General features: G+C 41.2%; 1 protein-coding gene across 1 annotated transcript; it reads right to left on the bottom strand.

Moving 5' to 3' along the window:
• Positions 1 to 9,025: 9,025 nt before the first annotated feature.
• On the bottom strand, positions 9,026 to 13,806 carry RAN (RAN, member RAS oncogene family). Its single transcript, XM_009320953.1, has 6 exons — positions 13,658 to 13,806; positions 12,652 to 12,736; positions 12,439 to 12,564; positions 11,184 to 11,371; positions 10,433 to 10,603; positions 9,026 to 10,321 (listed from the first exon to the last, which is right to left on the bottom strand). The coding sequence occupies exons 1-6, from the start codon at positions 13,691 to 13,693 to the stop codon at positions 10,277 to 10,279; spliced, it is 651 nt and encodes a 216-aa protein (XP_009319228.1). The 5' UTR covers positions 13,694 to 13,806; the 3' UTR covers positions 9,026 to 10,276.
• Between the last annotated feature and the right edge of the window lie 2 nt (positions 13,807 to 13,808).

The raw sequence follows: 13,808 nt of genomic DNA, 5'->3' as shown, positions 1-13,808 counted from the left end.
TTTCTAATTAAGAAAATGAGGAGTTGCTTGTCAATGCCAGAAAACAAAATACAGCTTTTTGGCAATAAAATTTAGGCCTAATCAGATGAAAATACTTTTATCATGCTATATACGTAAAGCTGATTTAATTTATATATTCTTTCGGAAAACATTAAGAGCCTGATGGATTCAAAGACCAGGTAAGCAGGTGAATAACATCATACAATAAATTATACATTTAAGTTTTCTTTGGATGAGGTCCCACTTGCTAATTAATAGTTACTGGATTACTCTTATTATTGTCTATTTACTGTATCATCCTGTTCATTAGACTTCTTTTGTATTGTGGAAGTGCCTTGAACATCTTACTCCATACACTGAAGAAAACATTTGATTTTTGCAAAATAGTTTAGGCTTTTGTGCAAATCCCAAAGATTGAATTTAATCAAATCTGATTATCTGAGCCTTAATGTCAAGCTTACATAAAATTGGATAATTGTACAAATAAAACATTATACGAATTCTTTTTTTATGTGATTAAGCCAAATCTTATTTGCCAAAAAGCCACTGCCTGTAACTGCATATTCTTTTGGTATCATTCAGGTAGTCAGATTATCTTAATTACAGAAGTATTTCACCATGACATGGTTTTTCCTTTGGAATTGGTGCCATTTTTTTTCTCTTACAGTCTTACTTAATTCTCTCTTGCTCTTCTGGGTAAAAGCAACTCCATGAAAGTTTCATTCAACTGCTTTGTGGAACAAGTTTACTAGCACAAATGGAGAATACACCCAGAAGCCAATCTGCAAATTACTTCTCAGTAAGAACATCTGAGCCTGTTATAGATGTACATATTAAAGACTTTTCATTCTATGGGGAATAATGCAGTTCCTGTCTTTTGTACTTTCTTACTTTAGATCTAAGTGGCAAAAGCAATGAGAGGGTGGGGACAGAAATCAGAGAGCTGGCTAAAATGTTGGCAGTAGCTTCCAAATCCGCCCTCTTATTAAGATCTGAAGAGTCATCAAATCTGAAATTCAACCCATTAATTAATTTAAAAGCATGAAATTCCAGAATTAAGATCCAGACTAGATCTGAGAAACCTGATTTAGTTAAAGATGTCCCTGCCCACGGCAGGGGGGTTGGACTTGATGACCTTTAGAGGTCCCTTCCAACCCAAACTATTCTATGATTCTACTAAGCCCTGCAATTTCAGATACTGAGTCTTGGAGTTTTAGCTCTCCATTGATAGAAGAGGGTCAATGCATAAACCAAACCCTAGCATAAATCCTCTTCCATGCACTCTCTTGACCACTGTGACTCCTATTGGTTTGTTCCTCACTCTGCTGTAATGCTTAATAACCTGACTAGAGAAATCAGTTACATCTGTTGGCTGCAACAGCCACCCCAAAGATCCTAAAATCACAAGACACACCCTGGAATCGTGGAACTGGCTAAAACCATCTTTTTAAAACAATAAACAAAAAAAGAAATCCCATTTGTATCTGCCATTGTTCTTAATGCATACTGCAGAAAAGCAAACTAAAATAAAATCAACCATTCAAAATGTGATTTTGACTATGAAAACGGATATGATATGGAGATCAAAAAAATCCCCCCTTCTCTTTTTCTAGAGGATTTGTCAGTCTCAGTGATTTTCATAGGCTCCTTAGATAACTGGCATTTTCAGATGTCACTTGCAGCTGAAGATGACTGATGTGACCTTCTTCAGATCCTTTTTAATTAGTTGGAAATACTGATTTTTCAAGAGATTAAGTGTTTCCCTTCTTTCTCCTGGGCTCTAAGCCTTTTTTAGCACATGCAAAGTCAGCTGGGGTGAAGAGCAGGAGATAAAATCATCAAGGAATACCCACACATCAACATTCACATCTGTAGAATTAAATAAGGAAGAAACAGTTCTGTCATCAAGCCAGTACCTGTGAAAATGTAATCACAAAACTTAACATGTCAGATTTTAAATAGCCGGTGATATATACCATGTGTTTAGAAGTAGGATTTATCCATTGCTCGGAGTGGATAAAAGCATTAGTCCTCTGCTAGTGGTAAACCACTAGTAGCAGTATCCACTCAGAGGTCAACAGCAACTGAAATACAAGTAAGTTTTGAAAGCGTAATTAACCCAAGCAGATAGCATTATTTTCTTCTATCAGTTTTACAAAGGCAGAAGAGAGGTTTTATACATCTGTGTTTTCATTTGCATTTATTCCGCAAGGCTGATTTATAATATTTACATGAAAAATAAAAAAGTATTGTTTCACATGCGTTGTACTGGAGCTTCCAGTCTTAATTCTCTTCCATGCACTCTCTTGACCACTGTGACTCCTGTTGGAGGAGGACATAGTCTTAGCTGTACAAGGCACTGTATACACGCATATCAAAGAGACAGCACCTACCTGTTTGAAAGCCTATAACCAAAGCACTTGAAGAGCCGTTGCAAAAGTAGTCAACTGAAATAACTGAAAGGAGTAGTAAAACAGGTAGTAGAAAAATGCTTGCCCCAGGGTGTAAGTCTTTCAAACTGCAACACAGAATGTGTTACATGCCTAAATCATATTTATTCTTTACATGTTACCAAAGGTCCCTGCTGTTTACTGAAGTAACACCTGATCTAGAAAAATCCATTATTCACCTACAAGAAAGCGGCAAAGCACTCTACCTGACAAGTAATCTGCAAGTTGCAGGGTGTTAAGGCAGATTTTCTCAGGCAGCTTCCATTTAAATCACTGATTTAAATGCGAAGTCAACTGACCTGTGCAGAAGGAAGATTAGCGATGGAACAACTCAATTATTTTCTGTTAGGTCCGTTTCTTCTCTCTAAAGCTTTTTGCTATGGTATCCTGCCAGCGCTACCTAAAGTCCTTTCCAGCAAAGCACGGGTGCATGATCAGCCTCTCTCATGTATGGGTACAGGGAGTTCTTGCAATTTGTTGGATACCAAGCTGGTCTTGTTTTAACTTCTCTGTGGTGGAGAACCATCTAGTGAAGTTCTCAGTTGCCAGGAGATATTTGGCATTTCCCCTCCCTCTCCAATCTGCATCTTTCCTTCCCCCTATCGCTTGCTTCTATTTGGTTTGATATCTAATAGCAGACTTCCATTAAGTATAATTGCTACTAGTTCGTTATGCTTTAGGAATGCTGCATTAATCATTATCGCGTTGTTAGCGTATGAGCATTTTGTTCTCTAGTCATAATTTATGTTTTCTTCATCTATTCTCCATACCTTTCCTGGCGGCCCAGCTCGTGTGCATGCTTTCTTCTTCCTGCCTTTGAGTTCCCTCACATTCCTCCTCACAGGTTCAGCCCTTTACAACAGAGGTGCCGCCTCACTGCCCGATGCCACATCTTGCTTGTTGCTTTATCTTATCGACAGTCTAGGCTATGCTTCCGAAGACGCCGCTTTGGTTTTGTGCCACACTGCCCAGGCTTCTCCCGTGCCATAGCTGCCGTTAGCTCCACAGGTACTACGTCAGCCAGGAATTTGCCTGCGTAGGGAGTCAGTCAATTGCTTGTTCCACGCTCTGAACCAGGGACCTCGGCTGGACAGCACGGATGCAGTTATCGGCTACGAAATACGCAAAGTGCATTCGAGGAACTTTTTAAAGATAGCGTTCTCCAGCATCACTAGAGAAAACTGTCAGAGAGCAGTTCTTCCAGCCATCCTAATTTCAAATCTGAAGGTCTGAGTGGAGGAACATCTTTCTCCCTTATTTACAGTCTCTTTACAGCAAAACAGGAACTATAACACTCAGGACGCTGATCCTTCAAGCTTTTTGTTCATTTTGCCATGCGTACTCGACTACAAGATCAAACCATGAATTGCCTGACGCAGTACTGGGCTAGATTTGACTATTGCACGTTCCTCACCAGATTTTTGTTTTGCATCAAGGTTAGGTGATCAGCACTTGATGCATGGATTCCCCCCCTCCCCCAGGTAAAGTTATACTTTAATTCAATGTCAGTCATCAGCACGTTGACTGGTTCCATACAGAAAGCTCTGATTTTAATTTTTTTTTTTTAATCTAAATTTGCTGAAGAGTAGGAAAAAAATGAGAAAGTACACGATGGCAGTGCCTAGGCTTTTCTATGCTAACAGCATTAGGATGACAAAAAAATCCTCCTGTAATTCACTGTCTCGGTCTATTTCACACTCTTAGTGAATTTAACTTAAACAAAAAAACAACCCTATTAAAAGCCCGAGTAGGTTTATCTCCTTTTGCAACGGACAGAACGCTGCACAGGAACCCCCAGCTCTCACCGGCCCTGTTCGAAGCGTTTACCGGCAGCACCCGCTGCCGCCCCGCATACGCGAGACTTGCGCGACCCCGAGAGGTCCTGGCGCAACGTCGCCCGCCCCCCCGCCAGCGGAGCCCGACGCGGGTACCGCAACCCGGCCCTCCCCGCCGCACCTCCCGCCCTTCGCTCCCGCCTGGAATGACCCCGTCTTCCCAGGCGCTGCCCAGCCCAAAGCCGGCCAGAGGAAAGGATTACGCGGTAACCGCTCGATCCCCGTAACAAAGATTGTGTGTTTGTTTTTTTTTAAGCTGCATCAGACTTGCTCAGCCAGTGAGCCGAGAACTACCCTCTCTCACCTGGTTTAAGCCCCCCGTACCTGGCAACAACTTATGCACTTCCGACTGGCAGATGCATCTCAAACAGCTCTGTTATAGATCCTCTTCTGAAGAATTGCTGCCCTCGTCTGCCATAGTCTGAGATAAGTTTTATAACTAGACACCAGTTTAAGGTATTCAAGTAAAACAAAACATCCAGACCCAAATAAGAAAGATGCCAGATCCAGAATCAAAAGGCAACAAGTGATGCTAAAAAGGGCAGGCAGAGATTTCTTGTTTATTATGACCCCCCTTTTTATTTAGAAATGGAACAAACCTCTCTGGCTTGAGTTCTTCCCCTAAATACTTGCCCTGCAAACCCAACCTGAGATCTGGAAATTTTAACAAGTTTTTTTTATGACGTAATCCATTGAAAAAGCCTGGCAGGAAAGTTAACTTTCTTTTATATCCTCAGTACAAGCAAAACCCACGTTGCTTCCCTCCAGCACTACTTTCAAAAGTCACCGAGATGCGAAAGAGTCATCAAAACCGGTGGCAACTTGCTGTGTGGCGAAAAGCTGATGAAGTAGCAGCAATAGGAGTTAGTATCACAACGGGGCAATCGGACTGTGGCACTGGCTCTCGCAAGCTAACTCTTGCCTGAAAAGGAAGTTCAAAGCAAACAAGAACCATTTCTCTTAGCCACTTGATTTGCTATCTTTAGCTTAACACTTAGAATCAGAGAATCATTAAGGTTGGAAGAGACCTCTAAGATCGAGTCCAACCGTCAACCCAACACCCCCATGCCCACTAAACCATGTCCCTCAGCGCCTCATCTACCCGTCTTTTAAATACCTCCAGGGATGGTGACTCAACCACTTCCCTGGGCAGCCTGTGCCAATCTTTAACCACTCTTTCAGTACAGAAATTTTTCCTCACGTCCAACCTAAACCTCCCCTGGCGCAACTTGAGGCCATTTCCTCTCGTCCTTTCGCCAGTTACTTGGGAGAAGAGACCGACCCCCACCTCGCTACAGCCTCCTTTCAGGGAGTTGTAGAGAGTGATGAGGTCTCCCCTCAGCCTCCTCTTCTCCAGGCTAAACAACCCCAGCTCCCTCAGCCGCTCCTCATAAGAGCTTTGACTACACTTTGTACAGAAGACTTAAACAGCTGCACCAGGAATGATCCCGATGCTTCGGAGTGCGATCGGCGAGTTTGCCACTTCGACGGTCGTAACAGGAAGGACACTGGTTAAGGCTTTCTTCTGAGATGATACTGATCGCAACAACCCTATGAGCTTCCTGTTTATGACTCTACACTTAGAGGTTTTGTTTTAGCTGCCCTTTTCAGTCTGTATTAATAAAGTATCAACATGGAAATAGGCAACTGAGAGTAAACCAAGCTCATTGCCTCCAAGGAACCTGGAACTGTATTGATGAAATTCAGTTTTGAATGCTTGCACTAAATATATTAAATCCATAACTTCAGAGATAGCGGATCAAACATCAAAACTTGTTACGTAAAATATGAAATTCTGTTTATAACATTGTTTGGGGAAATTTGTCCTCATCTTCTCATTTGTTTTCCCCTCAAGCAAGCAGTAGAAATACAGGAATCTGATTCTTTTCATCACAAAATTCCAGGATCACAGCAAGACAGATACCAACTACAGCTACCCAAAATAAACCCCAACCTATTCCCACGCTGAACTGGCGCCCTCATACGAACATTGGCCCGTTTCAGTGATGCAGCTTGTAGAACACTAGAATTTTGGGAAGTGTCATTCAGTCATTGAACAACCTGTTCACTTTGTGAACTAAAAGAGAATTACCCACACAACCCAATTAAAAGTATTTGCCTCGTACACTCACATCTGTAGCCTAAGAAGATTTAAGCTCAGTGCTAGAGCCTTGGTATAAATAACATGCCTTATGTTTCAACACTCCTACAATTATTCAATAACGAGCTATATAAAGAGACTCTGGTTTGGCTCATCAGTTAAGTCCCACTAAGTCTGTTCAACGGTTTATCATATTAAGCCCTCCTTTCAAGCATAAAATTCTTCCGAGTTTAACTTCAACTTCATTTGCCAGGCAGACAAGCGAGCTCTAAATCAGACAGAGGAATTGTCTTTTTTGCCCTCTTTGCTGGAAAGGCAATAGCTTGCACCACAAGGACAGTCACAAACAAGCCAGAGGGCAATGAAGACTGAAAATCGCTACAGCTGCTTCCAGAGCATTAGGATCTGGGTGTTGTCTGAAAAAGCTACTGGCCTAGGACAGCACAGTCATTCACACTCTCCCAACACGAATCCCCAGCTTAAAATGTTGCCCAGTTTTGGCCGCTGGCAGAGATGATCAGGTGTTACAGGACACACACAAGGAAGAACTCCTTCATGGGACGCTCATATAGCAGCTTGTGCTAGGAGAAATTCTTCTTAAAGGCAAACTTTTCTGCTCAGTGCAAAACCCGACACATACACACACAAAACCAGCCTAAATTAGTGCACCCGTGTGAAAACAAACTGATGAAGCATCAGCAGCAGGTTTAGCTTTCCAGTTACTTGTAAGACATTGCTATTGATCCCGGTTCAGGAGGGCCCAGTCAACTGTTGCCAAAACGCAGGTGAGAGGAAGTGACCAGCACTGCCAATCCAGGTCAGGGGAACCGGCTGCGATCAAACCACGTGCTGGTTTTAGGAAGGCAGAGGCAGAACACTTTGTCTCAGCACCGTTTTCTCCACTAGTTTAGACCAAGACCATATCAGCAACACAACAGAACAATTCTAGAGGAAAAAGACAAGCTTTGTTGTACTGTAACTTGCAGGCACAAGAGGGGCAGACTCCAACCTTCTTGGCATACAGATTCCAGTCGTCGCAGAGAAGCGTTCTCCAATGCTTCTGAAAAAAGACTGTCGAAATCCCGAGAGGTCCACGGGCAACCCTAGCTTTCCTGAGGAGGCCGGTAACACTCCTTCATTTAGAGGCTCAGTGAGAAGTAGCAAGACATTTCCTCTGCCAGTTTCTTAACTAATGCTTTTGCCTTACCTATTTTGCACATGTGCTAGCCCTCCAGCTGCTCTTCTGATACAACCCTCCAGGCTTGGACACTTAAAAACCAACAGCTTTATCACGGAACCAGGAACAGTAAACGGGCCAGCACCTCGTCCTGCTTTTCAAAGTTAAAGCTGAGCATGGTCTGTAATGACAAGTTACTAAAAACCGATCTGAAACCAGAGACAGATCTTAGTGTGGGAAAACTCACCAAACGGTGTGCAGGGAACACAAGAACTCCTACAATTAGTCTGATCTAACCGTACAGCAGCCGAGCAAGTAGAACGAAGCAAGTATTGCAAGGAAGGGTTTCAGTCTCATCAATTCAGTCCGGATAACGGTAGAGCTCCAATACAGACTGATTCACTATTTAGTACAGAGGTTCTTAGAGTGTCATTTTCCTCATTACTTGACTAAATAGATAGAATTTTACTTTGCCTAAGCCCAACTAGTGAAAAACTTCTTAGATGTGTTAAGGAACTTCAACTGAGGAATCTGCACATGCATATTAACTGTTGATTATAAATAATGCAGGTAGCCTTAACAGGGACTAAAGGTGACAAACCAAGTATAATGCTGCAGCACGTAGACTTAATTCCACTCCCAAAACATTTCAAGTTGAAGAGATTACAGCAGGACTAGTATTACTGCCTACTTCAGAGAGGAGTTTTTGTGGACTTGGAAGTAACACTGAAGATTACAAAGCAAAGCTCGTAGCAGTTAACTAGTCTTTAAACAGCCGTTTCACGTAAGTTTTCAGCTGGTTTGTAACAATTCGTACTAAGGCTAGCACCTGTGTGCGGCAGGCAAGTTGTAAAGATGACACCATACACACACTATGAAACAAAAAAAAATAACTTCAGTGCTGCTGTTTTTTCTTCTTAAGGCATAACCAATACTGCAGAAGTACTAAAGTATTCTAAATCAACTTGTTTTTTTAAGTAGCACATTTTCAGAAGTGAGACAGCTTGAAGACAAAAGCAAGCTACCACATCTAGTAAAGCAGCAGCAAATAGTCAAGCTAGCGGTATTAACCAAGATACACACAGGTAAATTAGTAAACACTACAGGCAAGAACCTACAATATGAAGTTAAAGCAAGATGGCACAGCAAGAAGATTCAATGGAATGTTAAGCGGGAGTTTGTTTTTCTTTAACAACCAACTAAGTGTATGACATTCCTTATTTTCATTAAGGAGTTTCAGGTCCTAAATACCACAGCCGAGCTTCTCATTGACTAGGTAAAAAACAAACCAAAAGCAAACCACAGAATTCCAACCTGCCCTAACTTAAACATGGTTCCTTTACAAGAGCATCGCATAAGTAATCACCAGAGTCCACGCTTTCTGCTACCATGTATGAGAACAGTTGAGTAGTTAAATATTCAAGGAGTTACGTACACAAACATGCAAGTTAAAAGGAATAAATGAAATGCTCCACTTTATTAAGAAACCAAAAATACAAAACTGAAGAGTTCAAGGCTTCATGTACTCAAAACACTACTGAAAAATGGTATCTTATAGTTTTGTTTACTAGCAGTATTAATATTGACCAAGATTAACCTCTACAAGATAGTGTTAAAAGTTGACGTTTTTCCACCATTTGTGCTGTAGTAAGCTAGAGTTTCAAATTAAGAACTTGGTGCAGTTACAGTAAAGTCTAAATATTTATATAAACGTGGTTTTAGTTAATATGCTGTTTTGTAGCCAAGAGCTTTTTAGCTCAACTACAGCTGTTTTCTAGTTAGTGAATTTTAAGATGCTTAGAGTTTGTTTAATCAGCTATAGCTCTACTGAATGATGTTCCATGCAAAGATACAGCTTTTAAGTCACCTAACAGACCTAAATGCCATTTGCTTCTGGCTACTAAAAAAGCCAGAGCTCTGTGAAGACACGTTGTAGAACTTACTAAAAGTTAAGAGAGTCAAGAGGCTGTATCTAACGGCAGCATATGCAAGCTGAACTACACCCTTTTCTCTCAAGACACCCTGCAGACCACAGACATTCCCATTTGCACGGGAATGTTGATCCAGTCACAATTACCAGTCAAGTGTTCACTGCTTTAGTTTTACCTGGCAGTTAGTTCAGCTTTCCTCAGGTGCTTTAATTATATGCGTCAGGAAATTAAGGGAAGGTTAACTGTTAGCTCTGATTTAGCAAGAGGAGCGTAACACAAGAAGCAGGAGGGAAAAGGAGAAGAGAAAATGAGAAATGCAGTAGACAACCAAGTATTGGCCTCAACTGAAGAACAGAAGACACTCTGAAGTTTTTCTAACAATGCATGAAAGTTCACTTCCTTAGAGATACTTGAAATACAACTTTATTATCTAAACAAAAAAGAATGGGAATGACAGAAACAAGATTTACCACTTAACACTCTGATGTGACTGCAGCAGTCTTATATTTGAAACTCAAAAGGGGAAGTAATTGCAGTCCAAAAAACAGCTAAATATGCAGGTCCAAAATATGAAGGTTTTTGTTTTGGTTTTTTTTGTTTTGTTTTTTTTTTTAAACTGCCACATTCACTCCGAAGCCCATTCATCTCTTTCAGCATCCCAAAGATTAAGCACATGTTCTGCTCAGCTAGATAATAAAGTGGCAAACACGCTGCACCACTGACATCACAGGACAGTTGCCTATAAAACTAGACTTCTGACGCTGGGCTCCAGCTTCATCCCTTCACAGGTCATCATCTTCATCTGGCAGTGCAGTGGTTTGAGCAATCTGGAACAAAAACAGGTTACACGTAAGAACTGTTCTTCAGCTATTTGCCCGAGGAGCCCAAAACACTACTTATCAGGCACTCATTTCACCTTTGTGCCCTTTCTCACTTACCTGTAAGTCTTGCTCATACTGTGCTGCCAGTGCTGGGTCCATAACAACTTCAGGTGGTGCGAGAGCAGGCATGGCAACAAACTCCAAGTTAGGATCTCCAATTAGCTTTCTAGCAAGCCAGAGGAAAGGCTTCTCGAAGTTGTAGTTACTCTTAGCTGAAATGTCATAATACTGCAAAAAAAAAAGTACATTATACCTTATTAAAAAAACAACCACCACACCTCTGATATTTAGGGCATACCAAGATTAACACGCACATAATCAGCTCTACTTTTACCTTAGTATTCTTTTTGACCACAACTTCTGTTTATGCTCTCAAAAACAGTTATGATCTAAGTGTCTAGAAATGTAGTTTCAGGCAAATAGGCAGAAATTGATAACTGAAAAGTAAGGTATCCAATCTGATCAAAGATGGAACTTTCAGGAGGCAACAGCATATCTATCTTTCTCCTGTGACTTGAAATATTTTAGTCTCACTTCTATGTCATCTGATGAGATTCTGAGCAGTGAAAGCCAAATGCACACAAGCTCTTTAAGAGCTTATCATAGCTTCTGCTCAAGGCCAGTGATGATCATCTTTACCATCATCACTTCCCCCTTCCCTGAAGTTAGGTTCAAGCGGCCAACTGGATGTGAAGTTGCAATATTATAGCCTGTAGTGACAAAGGCAGAACACTCGATTACTACATAGAACCCAGCCGCAGGCAACACACCCAACAAATTTGATTCCTACAAACTCATGCCAACATACCTGGAGATTCTTCTTCCTGTGGAAGACAATGGATTTTGCCTTGACTTTTCTGTCCTTAATATCCACTTTGTTGCCACACAACACTATAGGGATGTTTTCACATACTCGTACCAGATCTCTGTGCCAATTAGGTACATTCTTGTAAGTAACTCTTGATGTTACATCAAACATTATGATGGCACACTGAGCTGCAAGAAAAGAATAGTCAAGAGTTACATCAGGAGAGTAAGCACTTGCCTGTAAGATGGGGGACAGAAGAGGCACCCAGAGAAAGCCCACATTAGGGTAAGTGTCTGCATTAACTTTTCCCTCTCAGCTTCACAGTTTGAGAGCCCACGTTCTGTTAGCAAGCGGCCCACGGCCACGTCATCTCACATTTTTAGTGCCCGATCTTAAACACCAGCTAGTTTTATCAATGCAACTGTCTCACTGAGTAACATGGTGTTGCATGGTATAAGAATATACAGGGAATACAGAAGTCAGCTTTGGTTACACAAATATTTGACAGAAATTAAACACCTATTTAATTAATCTCAGACACCCTGTTGAAGCTTTCAGGCAGTAGTAGTCCAGATCTACATGAGAGCTTGTAGTCCACATCTCAGGACAGCCTTGTCCAGAACAGTTTTTCAAAGAACATGGGGGCTTGACTCAATCCTGATACTTCTAAAGGAAAAGCAACAGCGTCAAACTAATAATCCCTTGCAAAATCTTAACGATATGCAGGTGACTGAAGCACACACAGAACAGAGCTTGGCCAAGCAGAAGTTAAGGGACACTCAGTACTTCTTTAGAAAGACAACTCTGGCGTGGAGACGTACAACTTCATCATCGTTTCTAGAATTTTACAGTTTGTGTGTTCCAAGTCCTTGCCTCAGCACAGTACGTTAATACAGATAGAAGTCTGTACTAACTGAAGCACATACTTTCACCCCTTCACCACTGAATTTCATCAGCAATATCTTGTCATTTAAGGTGCACCATTACTCTTCATTAACACCAAAGCCTGCAACAGCATACTGAAACACAATCTTAGAATATTCCTACATAAGCGCAAGTTGCCTAGCTTTATTATCATATTTATCTATTTATTATCTATATTTATATTATTATATTTACATGAAGAGTTTGAAGACCCAGAAACCAGCTCATCACTGCAAGCCACACTGACAGCTTTCAGAGTGGCCAACACGAATAGAATCAAAGATTGAACTGTAAGAGGTGCAGAATATTCCCACATACACACACATCTTACCTTGGATGTAATAGCCATCTCGCAGGCCACCAAATTTCTCTTGGCCAGCTGTGTCCCATACGTTAAATTTAATAGGGCCTCTGTTAGTATGGAACACCAGAGGATGAACTTCAACACCCAGCGTTGCTATAGTAATAAGAAAAAGCAGTGCACTTAGCAAGTCATGAATTGCACTTCTAACATATTAGATCTCAAATGTTTCTTCAGACATACCTACATACTTCTTTTCAAATTCACCAGTCAAATGACGTTTTACAAATGTTGTTTTACCAGTGCCACCATCACCAACCAGGACAAGCTGTTGATAGATAAAGGCAAAAGAGTCAGAGCAATTCACTTCTAGAGACATGTATTGGTCATTTTAGCGTAAATACTAATTATTACTACAAAGACCTTAGTCCTACAAGATGCTGTAAACAAAAGACCGAATTCCCCATCAAGCGACTTCACTGTATCGGGACCCAATTTGTGAAGCCTATCATGCTATACCTCTAATCAGACTTATCTAGTTCCTATAGCTGAAAGCTACAATGCACTGTGAATACAGTTCTACTAACCGACAAGTGACTCAATTAAGAATACTTGAGGTTTCAACCTGAATGTGACCATATTTAGAGAGGAACTCCAAACTGGAGAAACCGTCATCTTACAATTAGAAACCACCCAAACAAACAAAAAAACTCCAAACAACTGCACTACTAACAACGGGAATACTCTATCCAAGTATTGTAAGAAACACAAGTAACAACCATTCACGAAGCAGTCTTAAGGACTTCTGGCTGTTAAGATAACAACCCCCCCACACACAAGACACCAGAAAGTTCTGAAGTATTTTAAAAGGTTTCCCTAAACAATACACAACAGAAAACAGTCTATTCTAATTCACTCTAAGCAATTCTTGCTTGTTGCTGTGACGTTCACTTCTGAAATTAAAAAAAAAGAAAAATAAATCTATAGGCAAATCATCACTAAAGTGTCTTACGCTAAACTACAAATAACATCAGATTGACACAGTACAACATAATCTTTTTGCACAAGTTATATGCAATACTACAATAAACTAACTGCACCGCACCGTTAAGGAAAGACCAGCACTTCGAAACCAAACCTACCGTCCACGTTAGCACTCGAGACTCGCTCGTGCTACTTTTCTACCGTGTAAAAAAAAAAAAAAACAAACCCAACACAAACACGCAACACCAACAAACCAGTCCCTTACCTTAAACTGCACTTGGGGCTCTCCTTGGGCGGCCATGCTGGGTCTGCAGGGGAAATGGAAGCATGTGAGCTCACAACAGGCGAGCTGATTCAAGGCCCAGCCGGAAGGGGCCGGGCGCCGTTTTCAGTTCCCAAACCGCCTCCCGAGGCGC

This window comes from Pygoscelis adeliae, unplaced genomic scaffold (genome assembly GCF_000699105.1).
Source record: "Pygoscelis adeliae isolate BGI_AS28 unplaced genomic scaffold, ASM69910v1 Scaffold353, whole genome shotgun sequence".
NCBI lineage: Eukaryota > Metazoa > Chordata > Aves > Sphenisciformes > Spheniscidae > Pygoscelis > Pygoscelis adeliae.
Note: the sequence above shows the minus strand (reverse complement) of the source record. Positions and strands in the feature narration are given on the sequence as shown.